At 36.9% G+C, this 27,265-nt stretch overlaps 1 protein-coding gene across 3 annotated transcripts in view; it reads right to left on the reverse strand.

Annotated features, from left to right (window-relative positions):
* The window catches only part of WRN (WRN RecQ like helicase), a 124,756-nt gene that overhangs the window by 45,205 nt on the left and 52,286 nt on the right, over positions 1-27,265 (reverse strand). For all 3 annotated transcript variants that reach the window (XM_010592469.3, XM_010592468.3, XM_023551133.2), the window contains exons 11-19: positions 27,006-27,138; positions 25,862-25,937; positions 24,305-24,372; positions 23,790-23,898; positions 23,135-23,203; positions 22,250-22,332; positions 16,334-16,440; positions 5,182-5,369; positions 2,367-2,541 (exon numbers count right to left, since the gene is read on the reverse strand). In XM_010592469.3, coding sequence (XP_010590771.2) covers positions 2,367-2,541; positions 5,182-5,369; positions 16,334-16,440; positions 22,250-22,332; positions 23,135-23,203; positions 23,790-23,898; positions 24,305-24,372; positions 25,862-25,937; positions 27,006-27,138 — 1,008 coding nt within the window. The remainder of the gene's footprint in view (positions 1-2,366; positions 2,542-5,181; positions 5,370-16,333; positions 16,441-22,249; positions 22,333-23,134; positions 23,204-23,789; positions 23,899-24,304; positions 24,373-25,861; positions 25,938-27,005; positions 27,139-27,265) is intronic.

Genomic DNA, 27,265 nt, shown 5'->3' on the forward strand with positions numbered 1-27,265 from the left:
CTTTTACACCAGATCGTGATTCTCAAAATAACCTCACAAACTCTTAGAAATAAAAATATTTTATCAATTAATTTATTCACAATCTCATTTCAGAAAGAAAAGGCATTCAAGGTATCTTGAAAAGGCAAGCAAAATAGAAAAGCACATAAAACTAAGTCAGGAATAAAAGAAAGAATGAATGGTCACAGACTGCAACTGCAAATCTACACTCAAATATGGTTAGATTTGGATATGAGTAAAAGAAAAAAATATTTTAATTATAAAATCTAAATAATTAAGATTCTAAGCATCTCTTAATTCAAGATATTAAGATCTAGAGAGGCTAGTTCTACTTCTGAGTCTATATATTTATGCATTCACTCAGTAAATACTCAATGGCAAGGAATCAACTCCAACAGTATCAGACTCTTCTACACAGATGATGAAATGTATTTTCATCACTTGAGAAGGTGTCTGAGAACCTTCAGTGCAAATTTAAAGCTTCCAAATTATTTATAATTGCAAAGCAGGAGTACACGAGCCCACTGCAGGTAAAACAGAAAAGTTGATGTCAGCCTAGAGTGACACAATCAATATTAATTATTAATTTTCTTAATCTAGATGAATATTTGTAGCACAAAACATATACCCTTCTAAGTATGAGGTGTATGTAATTAATGATTATATTTAAAGCTATATTTGAAAACATTAATGTTTTAATAAAGCTGTATATTGGAAGGAAAACCAGATGCATCCAACAAAGTCTCCCGTCACAACATAAACGGATAAAGTTTGTACTCTCTCATGTCTTTGGGGGATGTTTGGATATTTCAATTTAAAAAGATAATTAGTAATACATCAAAACAGAAGAAACCACTGGCCAGTAAATGGCTCAAACATCAATTGTTAAGATTCACTAATAATAGCTAATAAATTTTATCTGACAACTGAGATAACAGAATAAAAAAATATATACTCAAGAATTTGGATGAAACTTCTAATCTGGGTACTGGGATAGCTGTTTCCACCTTTGGACAGAAGGAGAATATAAAGAATAGATGCTTTCAGGCAGGTATGTATCATAGCATGACTACGCATAGTACACTTTATAAACAGTACATACAAGCCATAGTTAACAGATAAGTTGTTGGCTTGGGTGGTAAACAACTAATACGATAGGAAGGCTGGATTGGATGACCTATTTGAGCAGAAAATGTCAGAGCTGAAGTTAAGTTCATCTCAAGTTGAGAAAAGATTTATCCCACTGACTCCCAGTATCAGAGTATGGACACAGTGTTGACGGTATTAAATTCTTGATTTAACCCTACTCATATGGCTGGAATTTAAATTCCTTCTAAATATTTTAAGTAACACCTATTGGATTACACCAATCATTACAGAAATCTCAGGTCTAGCACTTCACAATAATTTCATAAATAGCCTTCCCATCCTCAGTTTTTCTCTTTCTGATCAATCCTACTTAATGCTGTGTCTACCGTACTACTCTCTTGCTCAAGAACAGAGAGTAGTCAATCATGGTGCTTTCCAAACTCTATCTGTAGAGCTCTAAGGATTATAAGGCCTCCACAGGACCTGTCTCGGAGATAGGGAGGTTCTACCTATCTCTCACATCTCCCTCACATCAACTTCAACCAGAATTGTTCAACTTTAAATCCCGTTCACCTGTTAGATGAAATTTCATTTAAATAAAATATTCTAAGGCTAAAATAGTCTGAAAAAACTACAGGTATACCACAATGGCCCCAGCCTGCCTCTTCCAAAGATTGAAGGCCCTCTAAAATCTGTTCCTGAGTCGCAATCAACTAGATGGCAACAGGTTTGGTTTGTGTTTATAATCTATTCAACCAACCCAATCAATGTTTTCCCTAGGAGCCTCTGACAATTCCTTCCTGCCTCCTTACCCACACTACATGCCATTCGCATACTCCTTGTCTCTCCAACCATTCCAAACTACTCACAATTTCCTCAACCCGGCATGCACTCTTACATCACAGTGCCTCTGCACATGCTGGTCCTTGTTCCTGAATTCCAGGTTGAATTCCTTTTTCCTCATCACTCACTGGCCTTGCATACCTGATAAATTTCTATTCACATGTTCAGACTCAACTCAAATTGCATCTTCCTGGAAAGACTATACCCATTCCACAACCTACTTTGACAGTGCAAGTGGTCCCTCCTCTGTGCACCTGAAGCATTATGGAGAGGCTACCATTTCTACTAGTCTGCAATAGTTTGTTCACATACCAATCTCCACATTACATTGATTTCCTTGATCAGATGGACTACTTACGCCCAACATATAAAAAGTATTCAATAAAGATTTGGTAAATATCACTACAGAGAGTAATGATGCTCAGTCCTCACACCTGAATTTCATCTCTCATGAACCTATGATGAATCTCTGTCCTCGATTTAATGCCCATGCCTGCATGGTACGTTCCACAGGCTAAGTTCAGTTTCTTAAGTTCAGCTGTAACTTGCTCTGTCATTTTTCTGGAAGGACAGTAGATGATAGTTGGACCTTCAAACTCCCAGGAAGAACTGAAGGAAAAAAAAAGAACAAACATACATATGTAGGCTTTAGACCAGTCTGGGTTTTATGCTTAATTTCCCCTTTCTACTTTCTAAGTAAAAGACCAAAAAGAGAAAGCATTAAAAAAAAAAAAAAAAGATATACTGAACTGCACTAAAAATCTAAAGCTTTATAAAGAGTCAAATATGGAAATAAAATTGAAGCTCCAAAAACCTTTGGTTTCATTAAGGTTAAAATTTCAGTTAAAGTTATAAATTACTGATACAAAAGCTTTTAGGCATGAAAAGCACTAGGTTAACTATTAGTCCTAATTTACGTAAGAGGGGAAAGCTAATGTTTACACATATTATGCATAAAATTGTTAATGTTCTTATCTTGTCCTGAGATCATAAGTTGAGTTTCTATATCTGTTTACTAAAAAAGCCAAAAAGCTTTCTCAAAATATTGAAAGGTTACTTGTATATCAAATAAGTACTTAATAATATTGAGACTATGAATGTTACAGAAAATGACATGTTAGAATGTCTGTTGGCAACCTGTGCTTATTTACTTAAAAATAGAAAGGATTTCCATAGAATATTTATCTAATTGCTTAATATATCATTTACATAAATACATTCATTTATACTGAATTACTCAATATAAAAACACCGCACTATCTTAAATTCAGAGAAAGTTACTTTATTTGATTTTAAATGCAGACGGCCTTTGATCCAATTTTGATTTTAGTAATCTCGTCTACAAAAATTACTGCATAATTGCCAAAGATATACATGCACCAATATTTGCAGTGTAATAGTAAAAAGTAATCCAAATTTTCATCATTATGTACATTCATATTATGGAAGACTGAGCCAACACCAAAAAAATTAAATATTTGGCAAAATCATTAAGAAGGATAATGGCAATAGGAGTCACTGAAAACTCAAATGGGGAAAAATTAGGCAAGACTGACTGCAAGAGTCATATTAAGTAATTTACTCACAGCTATTTTTTATAATGACCAAATGGGCTTCCAATATTTAAAACCAACAGTAGATAACTTCGTAGAGTACGGAAAAAAATACGAACTATTTTTTAATGTGCAAAAACCTTATTTTTAAACCAGATTTTCAAAGAAAAATTGCTCACCAAAATCTGAATACTGTGCTGGCCTATGTATTAAGACTCTAGGAAAACAAAACACATGGGTAGAGAGCAAAAATACTTTAAATGAAAGTAGCTTCAGAAAAAATGGATATAGTATGAAACGATTTCTATATAAACTTAACAACAACAACAAAAAACTAGGAGAGTGTATCTACACAGTATAGTCTGAAAAAAGTCTATTATATTTAAAAAATATCAACATTGATTATAACTGAGGAATTGAATTGGAAGACAGAAGTACTTTCTAATTTATATGCATCTGTGTTGTTTTCATGGTTACTAAGACTATGTATCACTTTTTAAATTAAAAAAAGGTAGAAAATATACCAAAACTTGAACTTATATACCATATATATTGGAAACCCTGGTGATGTAGTGGTTAAGAGCTATGGCTGCTAACCAAAAGGTCGGCATTTCGAATCTACCAGGCACTCCTTAGAGACCCTATAGGGTAGTTCTACTCTGTCCTACAGGGTTGCTATGAGACAGAATTGACTGAAAAGCAACGGGTTTGGGTTTGGGTTTGGGTTTGGGTTTGGGTTTGGGTTTGGGTTTTGGGCCATATATATACATATCACAGGAGTAAAATTTCCTATTACAAAAGGATTCACTACTTTGCCAAGTGATTTACTAAAGACTGTTATTTCCTTGCAATTTTCTGAGGAAAAAATCTATCTAATCATTAAAGGAGATAAACAAGAGAGGTTTACCGGTCTAATTTAATTTCTGTTGTGAATATACAAACAAAATAAACTCACATCAGCTCAATGAATTTGGAAATGCACAAATACTTAACTACACGTGTAGGTAGTTAACGATTTCTCAGACAGAGCCTGTGAGAAAAGAGTTTGATTTGTTTCCAAGCAATACAGTGTATGAGTGAATGGCAATGCATGTATGACAGTAAGAAAATAAGCATGAAACATGTTACATCTTCAAGAAGTTAACAGAAAATTCAGGAAAAACAGAAGCAGAATAATAAAAAAAATTTTCACTTAGAAATCTGATTACCTGAATTTAAATCCTGCCTTACTACTAACTAGCTGTGAGATCCTGAGCAACTTGTTTAACTCTCTGAGCTTCGGTTTCCTCATCTATAAAACAGTTTAAGTAACAGCACATAAAACAAAATGAGGCTAAGTGGGCACACCAGCCTAGGAGTAAGGACAAGAAGGCAAGGGGGGACAGGAAAGCTAGTAATGAGGAACCCAAGGTCAAGAAGGGGAGAGTGTTGACATGTCGTGGGATTCACAACTAATGTCACAAAACAATATGTGTATTAGTTGTTTAATGAGAAACTAATTTGTTCTGTAAACCTTCATCTAAAGATTCTTTTTCCTTAGTCACTAACTGATTATATAACATCACACTTCACTTGAACAAAAGCTAGGTAGATTTTGAAATATGCTAAATATGTATGTACTGAAGGAAAGAGTCAAAAATAAATTTCTAAAAAGAAGGAAATAGTTACTAAAATTCATCAACCATTAAACCTTTACCTTGTCTTTTTTATAAGAAATTGTATCAGGTCCTGAAGGATATTTCCTGTTTTTCGTCCAACTTCCAAGTACAAGTTTGGTCGATCAAAACCAGTACATGTAATCTGGGGGTTCTTCAGTTTTAAGCAAGATACAATGTCTTCCCGGATTGAAGAACTTGCAGTAGCAGTGAGTGCAACAATTGGAACCTGAATTAAGTAAAATTGATGTTTAAAACAGAAGAGGGCTCATTAATTCCCCACATTTCTACTGCCTTCTTAAGAAGAGACTGATAAAACTACCAGAGGTACAGTGCCAAAATGTAACCTTAAAATTATTCTTTTATAAATAAGAAAAAGAATTTCCTACTTACTTGTTTTCAGTCTTCTGAATACAATATTTACTTTTTAAAAAAATTAAAAATCATTGAAATAATACACTAAATTAAGGGTTCCCAAAAGTAATCCACCTTGTCTTATTAAATTAAGCTTGCTTAGTCACCTTTCTCTATTTGTTTTTTTTTTAACATTACATTTGTAACCCATGCTGATATAAACAGTGGTATGCTATGCCTTATTTTTTTATTAATCTATAAAAAATTATAAACCCTAAATTCACTGAAAATCTAAATATATAAAACAATGAGTCTTTTTTTTTTTTTTTTACCTCTTATATTAAATATGATGGTCCCTGGGTGGTACAATGGGTTGCACTCGACTAACCTGAAGGTTGGTGGTTCAAACCAGCTCGGAGGCACTGCAGACGACAGGCCTGTCAGATCTGCTCCTGTAAGTACTATGGCCAAGGCAACCCTGTGGGGCAGTTCTACCTTGTAACACTGGGGTTGCCATGAGTCAGAGTGGACTCGGCAGCAATGGGTTTGGGGTTTTGGAATTTCTATATTAGTCTATGGCTTCTCAGATCCAGAAGCAAGGCTCCTAATGACCTGGAAAACCTCTCTCTAGTGCTCCTACGTTAATCGTGGCATGCTATATATAAATGTATAAAATGAAACATGTTTTTAATTAATCCGTTGAGGAAACAAATCATGTTCTATTTTCAGTCTAGCAAATACCTCTTGATTGGATTAACAAAGGAGGAGGCACAGCAGGTACCATGAAAAACATGAATACGCAAGCTTCAACAGAGCACCTCCCATAAAACTAGATTTCATATTTTTGTCCCTATTATCATAAAGCATTGTCATCACTGATGCTATTATTTCATAATCAGAAAAAAATGGACTGTCTTAAAGTCATCCCTCAATCCTTAGCAGTTCTATCTCCAAAAATATAACTTTCTTTAAAATATTTTTTGAATCATCGCAAAACAGCTCTTTAGAGACACTGCTTCCACCTCACAAACCTGCTTAAGCCAAGTATCTTATGAGTAAGTGAAAATTTATGTGCCGTTTGCCCATTTGCAAGGAATTGCAGCGTTCGACTCAAAATTAAAACAAGACACAATTTATTGAAATTAATACAGCTATACTGAATTAAAAATTTGATCAAAAATTTATGTGGAAAACATCATCAATTAAATCCAGAGATAGTTTTTTAAAATGTAAAAAAAAAGTTAAATCAAAAACAGTGTGACCAGGTTACTGGCATGATTTCTGCATTCTCTATTCTTAAATTTCATACAATTATTAGGTTCTCTAAAAAGGCCTTAATAAAGATATATCTGTGCAAATACGCAGGTGCTAACAAATCTAAGGAGGAGAATTAAGGGAAGTTTAAAAAATTACAGGTCCTTAGGCCATGTACATTCTCACTCTCACGACACAGCATTTTCATCAATTTAAGTGCTTTAATCAAACAATTTATAAATGCACGAATAAAATAATTAACTACTTGTGCAGGTAGTTAACGATTTCTCAACAGAGCCTATGAGAAAAGAGTTTGATTTGTTTCCAAGCAATACAATGTATGAGTGAATGGCAATGCCATGTATGACAGTAGGAAAATAAGCATGAAACATGCTACATTTCCAAGAAATTAACAGAAAGTTCAGGAAAAACAGAAGCAGAGTAATAAAAAAAAAATTTCACTTAGAAATCTGATTACCTGAATTTAAATCCTGCCTTACTACTAACTAGCTGTGAGATCCTGAGCAACTTGTTTAACTCTCTGAGCTTCGGTTTCCGCATCTATAAAACAGTTTTAGTAACAGCACCAATCTGTAATGTTGCTAGGAGGATCAAATGAGATAAAACATGTAAAGTGCTTAGTGTAATGGACGGCACTCAATAAGCACTGAGTAGGTTTCAGTTATTATTCATAGTGTTGTTTTAACAACTGAAAAGATTCTAGTCAAACACTCCTGAGACATAGGCTCTACTCTCAGATTTGCCACTGGCCTTCCGTAAGGGCAATCTTCTCTGGGTCTCAGCTTTCTCATCAAAACATGAGATGCGGTGGGCACCTTCTTTCAACTGAAAACTTCTATGACTAGGCTACCCAGAAACTCCCTATTCCAGTGACCTACTAACTGAAAATCACTACAGATTCACTCTTTTGCCTCCACCATTATAGAAAGTCACAGTTAAGAATATTGCTTCCATGTTCAAAAAACAGAATAAAGTAATAGAAAATATTAGAATTAAAGAGACAATAGTTATTTACTTTCACTTCAGAAACAGAATCTTTTCTCTGATAAGTTTGGGGCGTTTTATAACGTTTCAAATTTACAAACTAGTGTGAAGCATAAAAACAACACAAAGGCAGGCTATAAGAGGATGGCCGTACATCTGGTTTGCCTGGGACATTCTCAGTCTATGTGTGTGGTCACAGCCTTTTTTTTACCCTTTTGGAGCCCTGGTGGCACAGTGGCTAAGGGTTACGGCTCCTAACCAAAAAGGTCAGCAATTTGGATCTACCAACTGCTCCTTGGAAACCGTGTGGGGGAAATTCTACTCTGTCCTACAAGGTCCAATGAGTCAGAAAAGACTCGACGGCAATGGGTTTTTTATACTCTTTTATTTCAAAGGATGATAAATTATACTGTTACCTAGTTGTATCACGTTCTTAACTCATGAAACTCTTATTTTTTCAGTTGGCAAGTCTTGATTTCCTTTGTAAGAGGCACCAAGTTTTGTTAACACAAGCCACAAAATATAAATTAATCCTGTAATTTTATAAATTCAGTAATGACTTAGCCACCCACTTCAATAATGTAGCACCCAGAGATTCAGAGAGCTGGAACTATTCCATCTGTTTCTAAATTTTCAATTCTAACTCTGTACTCCATAACATCGCGCTTCATTCATTCATTCACTCCAAAGAGTTACTGAGTGTCTACTATGTGCTAAGCTTTATGACAGGCACTGGGGAGAAAGTAGTGAAAAGAAGCAACATGTTCCACAGATTTCGCAGCTCTTCTTATTTAAATTTCACTGAATTTTAATATCGATGTGGAGCTTTCTGCCTGGCTGCTCTTTCCCTGGACTCATTTTGACTGATTCCCTCCAAATGAAAATCTCTGTGCCAAATGGTTAGTGATTTCTTTGCTATTTTTGAACTTAATGAAATAAGATAGTATGAAACATTCCAGATTTACACCAGTTGTTACAACGTAATTGGAAGGGGAAAAAAAAAAACAATAAGAACAGTGTGAAAAATAGCTGCCCTACCACCAGCAAGTGGCGTTTCTCATCATTTACCTAAAAAAGAGGATTCAGGAAAATAGCAGGAGGCTCAACAGAAGGAACGGCTGTATTTAACCACCCCAAGACACGAAAGAGATAAAAAGACCACAGCCAGACATAATAAAAGACTTAATTCAACACTGAAAACTGTTTAAGAACTGCATAAAATATTTAAAATTCCTTTAACACAATCTTAGGATTAAAAGGCTAGGAAAGGATTACAGAAAGCAATCTCCCTAGTTCCCAAAAGCTTACTTGAAAGCATCCTAAATTAATCAGTCCTCAAGTTACACTGTGCCTACTGACTTCCATCACAGAAAAATCCCTTCTTTCTCTATGATCTGCACTACGAACGCTATTAATCTTTTGATATTATTTGTATCACTCCATATATCACATTTACCGTTTGTTACTATCGTTCCCACTATTCATAGGTATGAACCTAAAGTCCTTTACTATACTATGAGCTACCTGAGGGCATGTCATTATACTACTTTACTTTGTCTTTTCCAGCCGCCCTTTGAAATTTTCTGTTCAGTTCTTTTACTTCAATTCTTCCTTTTGCTTTAGCTGCTCAACACTCAAGTTTCAGAGTCTCCTCTGACATCCGTCTTGGTCTTTTCTTTCTTTCCTGTCTTTTCAATGACCTCTTGCTTTCTTCATGTACGATGTGCTTGATGTCATCCCACAACTCGTCTGTCTGGTCTTCGGTCACTAGCGTTGAATGTGTCAAATCTATTCTTCAGATGGTCTCTAAATTCAGGTGGGATACACTCAAGGAAATATTTTGGCTCTCGTGGATTTGCTCTGGTTTTCTTCAGTTTCAGATCGAACTTGCATATGAGCAATTGATGGTCTGTTCCACAGTCGGCCCCTGGCCTTATTCTGACTGATGATATTGAGTTTTCCCATTGTCTCTTTCCACAGATGTAGTCAATTTGATTCCTGTGTCCCATCTGGTAAGTTCCGTGTGTATAGTTGCCGTCTATGTTGGTGAAAAAAGGTATTTACAATGAAGAAGTCGTTGGTCTTGCAAAACTCTATCATTCGATCTCTGGCATTATTTCTATCACCAAGGCCATATTTTCCAACTACCAATCCTTCTTCTTTGTTTCCAACTTTCACATTCCAATCACCAGTAATTACCAATGCATCCTGACTGCATGTCGATCAACTTCAGACTGCAGCAGCTGATAAAAATCTTCTATTTCTTCATCTTTGACCTTAGCGGTTGGTGTGTAAATTTGAAAAATAGTCGTATTAACTGGTCTTCCTTGCAGGCGTATGGATATTATCCTAGCACTGACAGCACTGTACTTCACGATAGATCTTGAAATGTTCTTTTTGACGATGAACGCAACACCATTCCTCTTGTAGAACAATATCAAATGCAAACAAAGTTTTGCTGAAGATCATTCAAAAGCGGCTGCAGCAGTATATCAACAGGGAACTACCAGAAATTCAGGCTGGTTTCAGAAGAGGACGTGGACCCAAGGATATCATTGCTAATGTCAGATGCATCCTGGCTGAAAGCAGAGACTACCAGAAGGGTGTTTACCTGTTTTATTGACTAGGCAAAGGCATTCGACTGTGTGGATCATAACAAATTATGGATAACACTGCAAAGAATGGGAATTCCAGAACACTTGAGTATGCTCATAGATCAAGAGGCAGTTGTTCGGATAGAACAAGGGGATACTGAGTGATTTAAAATCAGGAAAGGTGTGGGTCCGGGTTGTATCTTTTCACCATACGTATTCAATCTGTATGCTGAGCAAATAATCTGAGAAGCTGGACTTTATGAAGAAGAACGGGGTATCAGGATTGGAGGAAGACTCATTAACAACCTGTGTTATGCAGATGACACAACACTGATCGCTGAAAGTGATAAAGATGTGAAGCACTTACTAATGAAGATCAAAGACCACAACCTTCAGTATGGATTGCACCTCAACATAAAGAAAACAGAAGTCTTCACAACTGGACCAATGAGCAACGTCATGATAAACGGAGAAAAGATTGAAGCTGTCAAGGATTTCATTTTGCTTGGATCCACAATCAACATCCATGGAAGCAGCCATCAAGAAATCAAACGACGCACTGCACTGGGTAAATCTGCTACAAAGGACCTCTTTAAGTGTTGAAAAGCAAAGATGTCACCTTGGAGGCTAAGATGCACCTGACCCAAGCCAGGGTATTTTCAATTGCATCATATGCATGTGAACGCTGGACAATGAATAAGGAAGACCGAAGAAGAATTGATGCCCTTGAATTGTGGTGTTGGTGAAGAATATTTAATATACCATGGACTGCTGAAAGAATGAACAAATCTGTCTTGGAAGAAGTACAACCGAATGCTCCTTGGAAGCAAGGATGGCAAAACTACATCTTACATACTTTGGACGTGTTATCAGGAGGGATCAGTCCTGGAGAAGGGCATCATGCTTGGCAAAGTACAGATTCAGCGGAAAAGAGGAAGACTCTCAACAAGGTGGACTGACACAGTGGCTGCAACGAGCTCAAGCATAGCGACGATTGTAAAGATGGTGCAGGACCGGGCAGTGTTTCGTTCTGTTGTCCACAGGGTCGCCATGAGTTGGAACTGACTCAACAGCACCTAACAACAACAACTTGAGGGCAGAAACTATGTTTTACATCTCAAATCATTTGCTTTAGAAACTAGCACAGTGTCCTACCATGTAGTTATTGCCCAGCTCTGCCGCTCACTACATATGTGGGAAAGTGATTTCTCTGCTTCTCAGCTTTTTCATCAGAATTCATTCTTTATTCATCCACCTACTGACCAACTACTATGTGTGTGTCAGAAGCTGTTTTAAGTTTTATAAACCAAATAATCAAAAATCGCCCCCAAAGAATATTCCACTAGAGGCTCACAGACAATAGATAAAATGTAATATTGTAAGTCAGATGGTGGTAAGTGCTATTAAAAAAAACACAGTAAAGGAAGATGGGGAATGTTGGTGTTTTAATTTGAATTTTTGAATATGGTAACCCAGGACGACTAAATGAGAAAGTAATATTTTAGCAAAGACCTCAGAGGAGTAAGGGAGCATATCGTGGGAATCATGTGGGTGAGAAGTATTCAGAGAGAGGGAAGAGAGGAGCAAAGCCATTGTAGGAGCATGCCTGGCATGCTGAAGAACATCAGGGAAAACAATGTGGCTGGAACCCAGCAAAGGAGGATGGCAAGTAGTAGACGAAGTCAAAGAGAAAACGGGAGACTAGATACAAAAGACATTATAATGACTTTCCACTATTCAGAGTGAAATGGTATGCCACTAGAGGGCTCTGAGCAGAAGACATGATCTATCTGATTAATATTTTCAAAATATCACTCTGGATGCTGTATTGAAATAAAAAAAAGGAAAAATGAAAGCAGGAAGACCAACTCGGAAACTATTATAGAAGTCCACGTGAAAGATGGTAGCTTGTACCAGAGAAGTGGCAACGATCAAGAGCGAAGTGATTTAATTGTGTATACATTCTAAAGACCTCACAAAATTTCCTTAATGTTTAAATGTGGGGTGAAGTGTGAGAAAAAGAGAAGAGCTGAAGAAAATTTTAAAGTTTCTGGCTTAAGCAGCTAGAAGGACGAACTGCTGGAGATTGAGGGAAGAACTCAAGAACTCAGTTTCAGATAGGTTAAGTTTTAGATACCTATCAGCCTTCGAGCTCTGGTGGTATAGTGGTTAAGGGCTTGGCTGCTAACCAAAAGGTATGCTGTTTCTTTGGAAACCCTATAGGGCAGTTCTGCTCTGTCCTAATAGACTCAATGGCAATGGTTTTTTTTGTTTGTTTAATTAGGCATCCAAGTCAAGATGCTGAATAGACAGTCGATATGTAAGTTTAAAATTCAGGGTAACCGTTCAGAATGGCAATATAAATTGGGGCACTGTCAACATATAAAAAACCAAACCCACTGCCATCGAGTTGATTCTGACTCATAGCAACCCTACAGGACAGAGTACAACTGCCTCATAAGGTTTCCAAGAAGCGACTGGTGGATTCTAACTGCCGACTTTTTGGTTAGCAGCCGTAGCTTGCTGTAGCTCTTAACCATTATGCCACCAGGGCTCCTGTCAACATACAGATGGTATTTAAAACATGACAGGCTAAGATGACCAAGGAAGTGAGTGCAGAAAGAAAAGAGAAGTCCTTTCAGGTATGCTGACTTTAAACAGGCAGAGAGGTCAGAAGAGACCAGCAGAGGAGACTGAAAATGAGAAGAGCCAGTAAGAAAGAAAGAAAACTAGGAAAGGGGGTGCTCAATGTGCCAAGTGAATAATTGTTTCAAGGAAAATATGAGGATATTAATAGCTGCCTTTCTGAATTGTTATGAAGGTTATACAATATAAAAGCATCTGACCCAAGGCCAATCACATAGCTGGGGTTCAATTCATATTAGTCTGATTCTCCCTCAATATATACTTGTTAAATGGTACATCCAAGTTTTTTGTTGTTTTCTTTTATTTCACATGTGTTCCAACCAAATCTTTGAGAAGAGCAAATAAAAACGAACTACTTTTAAGATAGCTCTCAATTTTCTATCCATAAACAAGATTAATGAGTGTGGTATGATGGATTGCTTTTGAGTGGCCTTTCTTGCCATGGTCTTGTAACTCCCACCCAAGGCTGGGCAGGACTGCGTGATAGGGCACTTGTGGCCCACCAAAGGGACTGATGGGTTTTGCCATCTCGCTGAGCTTGACATGAACGACCTCAGAGGCGGAAAAGAGAAGAGCCCACCACCACACCAAGGAAGGAGAGACCCGTAGGAGACAGCACATTGGGGTTCCCAGCCCACAGAGCGAGAAAGCTGAGTGCCTTTGGGCAGACACAGTGGGCCAGGGGAGGCTTGCCTGAGAGCACAGCTGGGAAGAGGCTGTCCTCATAGAAGAACTGTATTCTGAGTGTTCCTGAGCCTGAGCTGTAACCATTAAAAAAGAAAAAAAAACTTCCCTAATAAACTCCACAATCGTGAGAACTGTTTGTGAGTTCTGTGTGATCACTGCAACGAATTATCAAACTCAGCAGAGAAGTAGGGAGTGCTGTGGGAGGGATGGCTGGTGTCAGAATTAGTAAAGATGGTGGAAAGAGGAGGCACGTCTGAACTCCGCCTCATAGGAATCAGCCTTGGGCTGCTGATCTTGATTCTCCTTTCCCTTCATGAAGTAAGAGAAGGTCAGATGCCACCCCCATGCCACTTTTCACAATGAGCACTGAAATTGAATTAGACAACCTGCGAAAAGAATAACAAGCAATTCCTAGCACTTTTTCTTAAAGTTTACTCAGATAGCTGTTAAATTTTGGGCTCAGAAGACATCACAGCTCACTACTAACCAGGAAAACATAACAGACCTTGTTTAGTCATTCAAAATCAATACAATATACTAAATAACCCAAAAACAAACCCACGCAAATATACCCAACTGATTTTTAACAAAGGTGCAAAAGCAATTAAACACGGGAAGGATGGCCTTTTCAACAAACGGTGCTGGAGCAATTGGACATCAACAGGCCAAAAAAAAAAAAAAAATGAAATTCAATCTAAACCATACACCTAATACAAAAATGAACTCAAAATGGATCAAAGGCTTAAACGTAAAACATAAAACTTTTAGGAAAAAACAGAAGACAATGTCCAAGATCTAGGACTAGGTGACAAGCACAATGCACAAAAGGAAAAATTTAGAAATTGGACCTCGTCAAAATTGAAAATGTTTGCTCTGCAAAGGATCCTGTGAAGAGGAGGAAAAACAAACTACAAGCTGGAATAAAATATCTGCCAACCATATATCTGACCAGGTACTCATATTTACAATATATTTAAAAGGAAGAAAAAAAAAAACCTCTTAAAACTTAACAGTTAAAATAAATCATCCAATTAGAATTTGGACAAAAGCAGGAACAGGCATTTCACCAAAGAGACAAATGAGCACATGAAAAGATGTTCAGCATTATTAACCGTTAGGGAAATGCAAGCTAAAAACACAATGAGATCACTACACGCCCATCAAGGTGGCTAAATTAAAAAACAGCAAGGATGCCAAGAAACTGCATCACTCAAACATTACTGGTGGGAATGTAAAAGAGTTTCTGGAAGACCATTTGGCAGTTTCTTAAAAACCTAATACACACTTATCATAGGCCCCAACATTTGCACCTCTGAGCATTTATCCCAGAGAAATGAAAACTTAGCTTCACAGTTTGTTTGACCATTTACCTACTTAAGGACCTTAAAGTAGTAAATGAATGTTCGTAGTCTCAGGACTGTGTGATAGGGTTCTGAGCTACCAAGGGGATTGGTCAGTTTTGCCTTAAAAGAAAGCCAATTCCAGAGCAGAGAGGAAGATCCCACCACCACTAAGGAAGAACAGCCAGAAGCCAGAGCTGGGGGGCTCCTGGGAGCAGGAGACAGAGGTAGACCTGTAACCCTGAACATGGTGAGAAGCAGTGGCAGGAGAGTCCTGGCAACAGGAAATGGCATGGTAGGCTTCCTGGCCCACAGAGAGAGAAAGCTGAGTCCCTTTAGCAAGAGGCCTAGGCCCAGGGAGAGGCGTGCCTGAAGCACAGCTGGGAAGAGGCTATCCTGAGGTAAGAACTGTGTCCTAAGTTTTTGAGCCTAAGTAGTAACTGTTACTTCCCTAATAAACCCTATAATTGTGGGCATGGTCTGTGAGCTCTGGGTGGCTACTGCAATGAATAAGTGAACCCAGTAAAGAATGCTGTGGGAGGGACAGTTGCCGTAAGAATTGATAAAGACAGTAGAGAAAGGAGGTGCGTCTGACCTCCACTTCATAGGAATCAGCCTTGGGATGTTGATCTTGGTTCTCATTCTCCCTTGTGGGGTTGGAGAAAGTCAGACACAGCTCGCAATCCGTTTTTACAGGTTTTCTAGCATCCTAAAAAACTCATTGCCATCGCATCGATTCCGACTCATAGCGACCCCATAGGACAGAGTAGAACTGCCCCATAGAGTTTCCAAGGAGCGCCTGGTGGATTTGAACAGCTGACCTTTTGCTTAGTGGCCGTAGCACTTAACCACTACGCCACCACGGTTTCCTCTAGCATCCTAGAGTAAAATAACTCACAAGATATGGGAGTCTAACCACAGTTCTATAGCAAACTGGCTCACAGGCCAAATCTTGCCTACAGTCTGCTTTGCTACAGCCCACAAGCTAAGAATGACTTTCGTGTTTTCAAAGGTTGTCAGAAAAAGAAAAAAAAATTAAGAAAAATATGTGACAGAGACTATATGTGCCCTATAAAGCCTGAAGTATTTATTACCTGGTCCTTTACAGAAAAAGTTGCTGACCCCTATTTTATAACATCCCTCAATATATTACATGCCAAGGTTACAATTAAAAAACAAAAAACTCCTTCCTCAGCTTACATCATCCATTTGCCCTTTCATGGAGAAGTCTTCAGCTTTTTGGCTATTTCCCAAATCTGTACCCTCCCTTGGAAAAAATGTCACTTCAAGACATTAGACTTGGCAAAGCTTACCATCGGGAGTGTTGACTTTAGAGAACTCAAAGCCCTAAATGAATTTCTAAAATCATGTCCCCACTCTGAAAGGCAGTGAGCCTCATCCACAGCAATAAGTGTGATACCTATAAAAGGAAAAAGCACACAAATCAGAAAAATAAATTTCAAAAAGCAATATAAATTAATCTAAATATCAACTTCTTCACTTATATAAAAACTACAAAAAGGGGAACAAATAATTCAAATCCAAGTATTTAGTTCAGAGGCAAGTATAAACATAAATTATATCAAATAACACCAGAAATCATTATCAGGAATAAAAAAAAAAAGGAGGAAATAAATGGATAAAAGGCACACGGGTAAAAGGAAATGTTGCTGTTGTTTAGGTGCCATCAAGTTACTCTGGACTCATAATGACCCTCTCTGTAGAACACAATGGAACAGAGCCAGGTCCTGTGCCATTCTCATAATCGTTACTATGTTTGAGGCCATTGTTGCAGCCACTGTGTCAGTCCATCTCATCGAAGGTCTTCCTCTTTTTCGTTGACCCTCCACCCTACCAAGCATGATGTTCTTCTCCAGGGATTGCTCCCTCCTGACAACACGGCCAAAGTATGTTAGATGAAGTCTTGCTGTCCTTGCTTCTAAGGAGCATCCCGGCTGCACTTCTTCTAAGACAGATTTGTTCATTCTTCTGGCAGTCCATGGTATATTCAATATTCCTTGCCAACACCACAATTGAAAGGCGTCAACTCCTCTTTGGTCTTCCTCATTCACTGTCCAGCTTTTGCATGCATATGAGGCGACTGAAAACACCATGGCTTGGGTCAGGCGCACCTTAGTTCTCAAAGGGACATCTTTGCAAAAGTCTTTTGCAGTAGATTTGCCCAATGCAATAGAGCATTTGATTTCCTGATTGCTGCTCCCATGGGTATTGACTGTGGATTCAAGTAAAATGAAGTCCTTGACGACTTCAATACTTTTTCTGTTTATCATGATGTTGTTTACCGATCCAGCTGTGAGGATTTTTGTTTTCTCTATGTTGAGGTGTAATTCATAGTGAAGGCTGTGGTCTTTGATCTTCATCAGTAAGTGCTGCAAGTCCTCTTCACTTTCAGCAAGCAAGGTAGTGTTATCTGCATATCACAGGTTATTAATAAGTCTACACTTATATGGAAACCCTGGTGGCCTAGTGGTTAAGTGCTATGGCTGCTAACCAAAGGGTTGGCAGTTCGAATTTGCCAGGCACTCCTTGGAAACTCTATGGGGCAGTTCTACTCTGTCCTTTAGGGTCGCTGTGAATCGGAATCGACTCGACGGCACTGGGTTTGGTTTTGGTTTGGTTCACTTATATATTAACGATGCTGCATTTATACATTAATTCACACAACCTGTTTATTGAATTTCAGCTTTCATCATTATTCCTCTGAGAAATAAACTGCTTAGTATTACTTTGTCCTCAATGCTATTACTCACGAACTGTCTGCAATAAAAAAAGGGCTGTTCTATTTTTCCTGCATAATACCTTCAATTTATTGCGTTGATTAGCTATTAAAAGACAAAGAATCAGCACATTTCTACTGAGACTGCGTGCACTGCTATCCATGACTGATCACATACTATATTGTAGAGGGCCCCTCTGAAATGCCAGTATTGGAACACAGGATATTATCCACATTTTCTAATGTAAAATGGTAATGGAAGAACTAAATCTCATTATACATAAAGTAGATAAAAAGAAATAAAATTTGTTCTTTCTTCCCCTCCTGATCCCTCTGTTGCACCCCCAATTCACACACACATAAAAACTAAATCAATAGCGTATAGTACTGTATTTCAGGAAAAGGCTTCATTGTACAACCAACCATTAACATTCAGGTATTCAAAGTAATGACACTGCTGCTTTTGTCTTTGATTACCAAATTAATACTTAAGACAAAAATAATTTTTCCTTCAATGGCAATGATCAGTACTTGATACTTACCTAAGTATTAATAATGTTCTTTCACTAGTGGGGTGATTAAAAACACATGCCCTGGAGTCAGACCACCTAGACGCTGATCTGGCTCCACCACGAACAGTTGTATAACCCTGAGCAAGTTACTTACGCCTAGTAGATAAGGGTTTGGTGGGGGATGTTTCTACATACATGACTGTAGGCGCTCTTCAAATGTTAATAGAGACAAGAGAGCACACAAGGGGCACAGTCAGGGGAACCTTTTAGATACAACCAAACAGCTCATGGGATGAAATTCCTAGGCTCGAAGGTGAGAAGGACCACAGGCTTGAGGGAAAGGTGCGTCGAATGGCACAACTTAGTTCATAAAGACATTATTCTGCATCCCACTTTGGTGAGTAGCATCTGGGGTCTTAAACACTTGCGAGCGGCCACCTAAGATACAACTATCGATCTCGATCCGTCCAGGGCAAAGGAGAGTGAAGAAAACCAAAGATTCAAGGGAGCAATTAGTCTGAAGGACTAATGGACCACATGAACTATGGCCTACATGACCCCAAGACCAGAAGAACTAGATGGTGCCCGGCTAACACTACCAACTTCTCTGACTAGGATCACAACAGAGGGTCTCAGACAAAGCAGGAGAAAAGTGTAGAACGAAAAATCAAATTCACAAAAAAGCCCAGACTTACTGGTCTGACAGAGACTGGAGGAACCCCTGAGACTATGGCCCTAAAACACCCTTCTAACCTGGAACTGAAGCCATTCCTGGAGACCACCTTCCAGCCAAACAATAGACAAGCCCTTAAAATAAACAATAACACCTGAGAGGAAGTGCTCTTTAGAACAATCAATTATACAAGATCCAATGAGGAATATTTGCCCAAAAGCAAAGATGAAAAGGCAGGAAGGGGTAAAAATCTCCATTTTTCTCACAAGTGAAATATACATAATAATGGCACCTAAAAGCTTTTAGTTACTCTGAAGATTAGATAATTCACATAAAATGCTAACATAGTGTCCGGCTCAGAAAAGAGTTCAACTAAAACAAAAACAAACAACAACAACAAAAAACCCACTACGACAATTACTATGGCTATTAAATACCCACTAAGATCCAATCCCTTGAAATAAATCTCTCCCTTGATATATATAAGGTCCCTGGGTAGCACAAACAGTTTGCACTTGTCTACAAAGAGTGGCAGTTCAAACCCAGCCCACAGCACCACAGAAGAAAGGCCTGGTGATTTGCTTCCATAAAAAAAGATTATATCCAATAAAATCCTATGGAGCAGTTCAACCCTGTAACACATGAGGTCACCATGAGTCAAAATTGACTCAATGGCAACAGGTTTGGCTTTAGCTTATGACCTAGACAGTTTTATAGGAATAAAAAGATAATAAAATATAATCCGTGACCTTGAGAGCTCACAATTCTAAAAGAAGAGGTAGACATGCAAATAAATAATTACTATTCAGTGAGATTACCAGCGTTAACAGAGTCCTAAGAGAGCACAAAGAAGGAAGCCAGCAAAAAAAAAAAAACTACTAAATATTGAGTGGCTGGAAAAAAAAATCAATGTTGCCACTATACTTACTCTGGCTTTAAAAAATAAATCATTCAGACTTTAAAGTTAAATAGGTTTTAAAAAAAGATAACAGCCCCTCTTTTACTTTAAAACTCCCCTTTCTTTTAAAAGCTTTAGTTACAAGATTAGCAACCTGCCATTTAACCTGGAGCTAAGCTTTGTTCCTCACAGTGAGTTTAGGCAAGCTTTGTCAACATTGACTTTACGTGTCAAGGTCTAAGTGTCTGCCTAGGCCCCATACATATTTCATTGTGGCATGCCTGTCATTCAAGCCTTATTTGCAAATGTGAAAGACAATTCTAACTGTGGTTGGTTTTACAGAGTCTCTATACAAACTTATGTTTGCTGTTTCTGTTATAAACCCAGAGTACTTAAATAATTTAACATTTACCATAAAAACGATAAAATTTGAGATAAATGTCAGACTACTATACAAATAGCATTCTGAGTATATTCATTTTTGTGAACATTTTACAATTCCCTGCAAACAAAAAAAGCCAGAGGAAAATATTTCAAGAATAATTTTCATTTCATTTATCACTATTATTCAACACCGAGAGTCTACAAAAGAGAACATATTTCATCTATCACATACACAGTACTATGCTCTATTAGTTCTGGTGTTCATAATTAATCCACTGCAAAAAAATAAAAACAAAGAGTTATAACTATCTCTCAAAAGGATCTAAATAAATATTTAAGCTAATTATCTACTTAACTTCCTACAAAAACAAAGCAAATACTAAAATGGAACAAAACATGCCCAGATTATGGACAGATAGTTTAGCTTTTGCAATAAAACCAAGGAATTTATACATCAAGTATTTATGCTTAATCCAAAATGAAATACTTACAAGAACTTCATACTATCTAACAGAAGACACACCATTTTTTGTTTTTCATTAAAGACAAAAGTATAATATGCCAATAAGGGAGTTTTAATAGCCAATGAACACACTCTTTGATAAGGTTATCTTTGATAACATACTTTCAAATGTTAATTTCTGCTCTCATTCTTTTGTGGGTGTTTAACACATACTAAAAGATACAATTTTACTTTCACACAGAGTTAGAAAACATGTTAAATGCTTTCCCAGAGTTATTTGCAAATAACCATTAAATGAGATGTTGCAATGTTGAAAATTTAATCTATCTGGAATTATTTTAACACATAATTACATACAGAGATTATGTAACATTGGAAAACTCAGTTTGGTTAGTTCAATTGTGTCTGAAATATGGGCATTTGTAATAGAAGCTAGGACTGCATACAACTTGGATAGCTGAGTCCAACAACATGAAGAAACAAACAAAATTTATTTTAACTACAAAAAAATGGTATCAGCTTTTGAATATTTCTGTATTTACATTTGTTTTTAATTTTTTTTTAATTAATGATACTCAGTGGTGGCAACTAATAAAAGTACTGTGCTTCCCAACCTTGGCTACGCTATGGAATCACCTGTGAACAACTTACAGCTGCCAGGGTCCTACCCCATATCTGTCAAATCAGAATTTTGAAGGCTGGAGGCTAGTTACCTAGATTTTTTTAAAGTTTCAAAGGTGATTCTCATGAGCAACAAGGGTGGAGAACTATTACATTAATAAATTTATAATCAAAATATGAAATGATAGTAAATTATAATTTCATAGAATGTAGGATTCAATATTCATTCAATACACTTAACTGCCTACTAGGTGCCAGGCACTACGCTAAGGAAATACGAATAAATAAAAATGGTATTTTCTCCTTAAAAAGTTTACAGTCTAGAAGGAGAAAGAAAACAGATATATAAAGCAGAAGGAAATATAGAGTACTACTGCGTAACAAAGGAGCCTTGGTGGCGCAGGGATTAAGAGCTCATCTGCTAACAGAAACGTGGTTCAAACCCACGAGTCACTCTGCAGAAGAAAGACGTGGCAGTCTGCTTCTGTAAAGATCTCAGCCTTGGAAACCCTGTGGGCGGTTCTACTCTGTCCTATAGGGTTGTTCTGAGTCAGAATAGACTCAACGGCAATGGGCTACTGGATAAAACAGGAGAGACACCAACTTGGAGAGTTAAGAGAAGATATTCTAAAGGAGATTTTTGAGATAAACACTAAAGAAGTTACAGGAAAAGGGGGAAAAAACTAGTATCCATCCACAGGAACCCTGGTGCAGCACACTGGTTAAGAACTCGGTTGCTAACCAAAGGGTCAGCAATTCAAATCTACCAGCCACTCCTTGGAAACCCTACAGGGCAGTTCTACTCTGTCGTACAAGGTCACTATGAGTAGGAATCAACTCAATTGCAACAGGTTTGGTTTTGGGTTTTGGTATCCATCCACAGGTTAAATATTAAGAGGTAATTAAAAAAATGTTCATAAAGATCCTACTTAATGACTCACCAATATTAGCCTCAAGTTGCTGGAGGAGGTTCAAGTTACCTGAACAGAATTCTGGAGTTACGTATATAATTCGATATTTGCCTCTGTAAAAACAATCAAACAAAAGAAACAGGAAAGGAAGTATACTACAAATAAAACAAGAAAACAATTGCCTCAATGAATTACAACCTAAAATCATGTCTGGTAAATTTTTAAATAACACATTATGCCATTTACTAAGAACTAAATCTGTGGTATGCGTGTGTATGTATATTCACATATATTAGTTCTCTGGTTTCTCTTTAGCATGTCAAAATACAAAGTGACAATGCCTATGAGGCAGTATGCAACACTAGGCTGACATCAGAAGCCAGGTTCTAATTTCAGGCAGTCTAGCCCCTAACTAGCTCTGTTTGTAAGACACCACTCAGGACAGACACAGAAACACACACCAAAGGGGAAGGCAGGCACATCTATAAGCCCTGAAACACCAACGACTGCTTGCAGGTACTAGAAGCTGAAAGAGATGAAGAACAACCTTCCCCTAGAGCTGAGGCCCTGAATTCAGACTTCTAGCCTCCCAACTGTGAGAAAATTAATTTTTCCTCCTTAAAGCTGCCTACTTGTGGTATATGGCGTGTGTGTGTGTGGCGCAGCAGTAGGAAATGCAGACACTAAGTGTCCTTCCAATATCAAATTTTACAATTCTATGATCATAATGCTCAACTTACAGATCAAAAACTAAGAAAAATAGATTTTCTTAAGTTTGAAAGATTTTAAAATATGTGTTCCCAAAAAGTACCATAAAATAAAAGTGCATTTTTAAATCATGAACATTTTGTCTATGCATTAGATAAATTTTATGTGTACAAAATTCTGCATGCAAAAACCACATAAATTACTCACAATTTAATATCCTTTAGAACATTTTTGGACTGTCCTGATCCAAGGAAACACGCCGGAATGTTGGACACTCTGTAAAAAGAAAAACAAATATTCTGGGACATTTTACCCATTGCAGATATCAACTTCACACTTAAATGAAAATAAAGAAATACTGTAATGTGTATTCCCCCTCTTTCCAATTCTCTCTCTGTTTTTGTAACTCACTAATGTAATAAACAAGTTCCTTCAAGTACCATATTAGAAGGCAGGTTCTTAGGTAGATCTTTCAGAAAGACTGCAGGCTCACACTGAAAAAGTTTAACTCTTTTTCACGTTAAAAAATATCCTTCCATGTACATACTTCATATCAAGTTAAGAGCAAGGGTACAGGAAAGAGAAAAGAATTTTGAGATATTTAATGTGAATGGGCATAAAGCAATAATGCCAGAAAAAAGTTCATTGAGGGCCATCTGGTAGCCTAGAATTACAGAGAACTTATGCAAGAGGGTAAGCTCTTCCATGAAAGTGCCCATTTATTACTAATAAAGACAAAGCACCACTTACAGGAATGTGTCATTGGGAAGCAGATTTTAACACATATGATAGATCAGATGTTTCACTCAGAGAAGAAATAAAAAGAGGAGGATAATAAGGAGGGATTGAAAACATTACTTACTCAAGCTGGCGCACTTGGTCCTCCATCAATGAAATAAGAGGAGAAATGACAAGGCCAATCTTGTCTGCATATACGGGTGGATACTGGAAGCACAAACTCTTTCCATATCCTTAAAGTAAAAATACATGTTAATAGAAATAAAAATAAACCCTACACACCATAATTTCTTCACACAATATGCTCGTAAGGGCTGAATGTTCATTCACTACTAATATGCTATCTTCCAAGGAGCTAATTCATACAGAAGTTTGAGTATCTATTCTCAAAACAATGGGCTCAAACATAGCAATGATTGTGAGGTTGGTGCAGGACCGGGCAGCGTTTCATTCCGTTGTACCTAGGATCGCTATGAGTTGGAACCGACTCGACGGCACCTAACAGCAACATTGTTTAATCTCGCCTATGTTTTATACCACTTGTATTCGTATTTTGAGAGTTCAGTGAAATATTAAACATTTCTAAACGTTCAAGTTTTATTTTTTTAAGGATTAGGTTATTTGCTTAGTACAACTCACCAGTTGCCATGACAACAACATTATCTCTTCTTTCTTCCAAAACAGAACGAATCACTTTCCACTGAACCCTTGAGGGTAAAAACCAAAAATCTATTTTATTTTACTAGTAAGAAACCCAAAGGACAAGTTGAAACCCATTTAATTTTTTCACTTCCTCCAATAGAATTTCTTTGACGTTTTTGAGCTTCATATATAAACATGTACAAATCCCAGAATTTTAAAACAAACATCTCCATTTGATCGACCATCCATTCAAGCTGCCTAAAAAACCAGGAGTTTCCATTTGACATTATTTCTTCAATTTTATTACTTATATCTGGAGTATAAAATAAAATCCAAGCTTCATACTGGGTATCCAATAGAACCAATGATGTAAAAGAAGTGAGAAGTGCTCCAGGGGCCGGGACTGACTAAGAAGGGAAATGAGGGAACGTTCTGGAGTGATGGTAAAGTTCCATAGCTTGATAAACGTTATGATTACATGGGTGCACTTGTGTGTGCACTTAAGATCTGCGAATGTACACTTCAAGTTTGTACATTTCATTGTATGTATATTTTACATCAAAAGAAAAACCTACAAACAAATATTGAACACTAATTAATGATCTGTATGTTGAAGTGCTCAGTGGGAAGTATAAAAATGTTTGTAATTTACTTTGAAATGCTTTTGAAAAATTAGGTGGATTAATGAAGAGAAAAAGAAATGGACAGATGGATTTGTGATAATATATACCACAAGTGTAGTGCAATGTTAATGGTAGAATCTAGGTGGTGGGTATACAGGCATTGAAAGTAATAATGAAAAAAAAAAATCAACTTCACTATCTTTGAAAATTTTCTCAGTAAAATTTTGAGGAAAATATCGAACAGAAAAGAGGTCTTTTTGTACTGATAATGATCTATTCTCAATCTAAGTGCTGGTTACACGTGGTACTCAGCTTGTGAAAACTCATTCATCTGTACATTCAGGTGCACTTCTCTGTCAGATACACTTTGGAAAAAAAATTTTAAGATCAAAAGAAAAATGCTTCAGTGGATTAAATTTTAAATTTCTCAGAATAGGAAAAATCCAGTCAAGAGTTTTATATTCTTATTATAGTTGTTCCTTATCTCAACTTTTTTAAATCTCATTTTAATATTTATTAATGTGGCCCTCCAATATATTTGAGTATTTGAGTAGATAAAATTATCACTGTTCTTAAAACTGTTATCTTATGACCTATTACACCAGCATGCTTTGGTCAATACACAACGCACAAGACACTTATTTAACAAAAAACAAGTCACCATTAAAATTCACTTGTTAATGTATTTAAACTAGTGTCTACAGAGAGTATCTACATGCTAAAGGAAAACCATTCTTTCTCATTTATACAAACAATTCACAGAAATGAATCTTATATAAAATTGCTTTAAAATAACTCTGTAGTCACTTATAGGAAATACAACACAGCATGGGTAAATTACAGTGAAGCTGCACTTTTAAATGGGCGAATTCTTTGCCTTTTGTGAAACGAACAGTAAATACATAATTTAATTAACTAAGATCATACTCACGGCTTAAAACTGGAATGGCCAAAGTAGGTCTTAAGACAAATAACTTGTTTTTCATTGGGTTCTGGTACCGAGTAGTCTTAAAACAAAATAAAACAGGCATTTAGGTTTAAGAAGCGCACTAGATTAAACCAAAAAACCAAACCCACTGCCACTGAATCAATTCCAACCCACAGGAATGCTATAGGACAGAGGAGGACTGCCCCATAGGGTTTCCAAGGAGCGGCTGGTGGATTCCAACTTTCAACCTTTTGGTTAGTAGTCAATCTCTTAACCACTGCACCACCAGGGCTCCACTAGATTAGAGGGAAGAAAAGTGTTATTTCACTGGCTAAATACATAGCACAACAGAATTATGTTAGTTTTAGCCAACTGATTCTACTGTCCACACTTAGGTGAAGGGTTCACGAGTAGCCAAGAAGAGGCAAAGCAAAGAACTCAGACAGCATATTACTAAACAAATAAAAAGTCCATTACACTTCTCAGTTTTATTAACTATAAAATTAAATTGATTTCGATAAATTATGTCTATATTTAATACAAGGGGAAAAATTTTTAACATATTTGTATTTACTTTTCATCTACAAAATGTGCTTTAGAAATTTCCATATTATATCACTGATAAAATCTAGCTCTAGTGCCAGTTCTACTTTGAGAGGCCTCATGACTTGCCATAATGAATACTGTCATTTATGCTTCAATAATAGGAGATTCATTTAGTAGATCCTTTACTATTGCTACCATAAACCCCATTACCCCATTAATACAGTCTGAAAATACATCCGCACACAATGACACTGTTTTACTTGTCTTAAATTGTAAGCTCCTGAAGGACAGATACTATGTCATCTATATCATCTGCAGTGATACTTAATATAAGTGATTAATAAATGACGTTTTTAGGACTTCCATTAAGACACAAACAAAATATAAAATTCAGGATGAAAAGTTTCACATCACCACAATTCACCAAAAGATATATTTCTATTACCCTATTTTTACAAACAGTAAGATTGTGCTTTATGGAGATCACAGAACCAAGGGACTTAAACATAAGTTTTTATGCCCTAGTAATGAATTATATGCCACAAAATCTTTAAAAACTGGTATTAGAGGTGAGTCATTTCAAACATACAGACATACTTACCCTCCTCATCTTCTTCTTCCTCTTCAGTATCTTCATTTTCATCATCATCAATAGGGAGATCCAGATTTCTTTCCATTTCTAAGCATTTAGGATGAATTGGATCTACCGTGTCACTCTTTAGGTTTTCTAAAGACTGAAAGTTTAAAAGAAATTTTAAAAGCAAAACCACAGACATTGTCGCATCTTTTCCACCAAACACAAAAGGGGTATTATTAACAGAGCCTACAATTTTGTTCAAAACCAGCAGATGTGCAAGCAAT

The sequence above is a fragment of the Loxodonta africana genome, chromosome 19 (genome assembly GCF_030014295.1).
Source record: "Loxodonta africana isolate mLoxAfr1 chromosome 19, mLoxAfr1.hap2, whole genome shotgun sequence".
In the NCBI taxonomy this organism is placed as follows: Eukaryota; Metazoa; Chordata; class Mammalia; order Proboscidea; family Elephantidae; genus Loxodonta; species Loxodonta africana.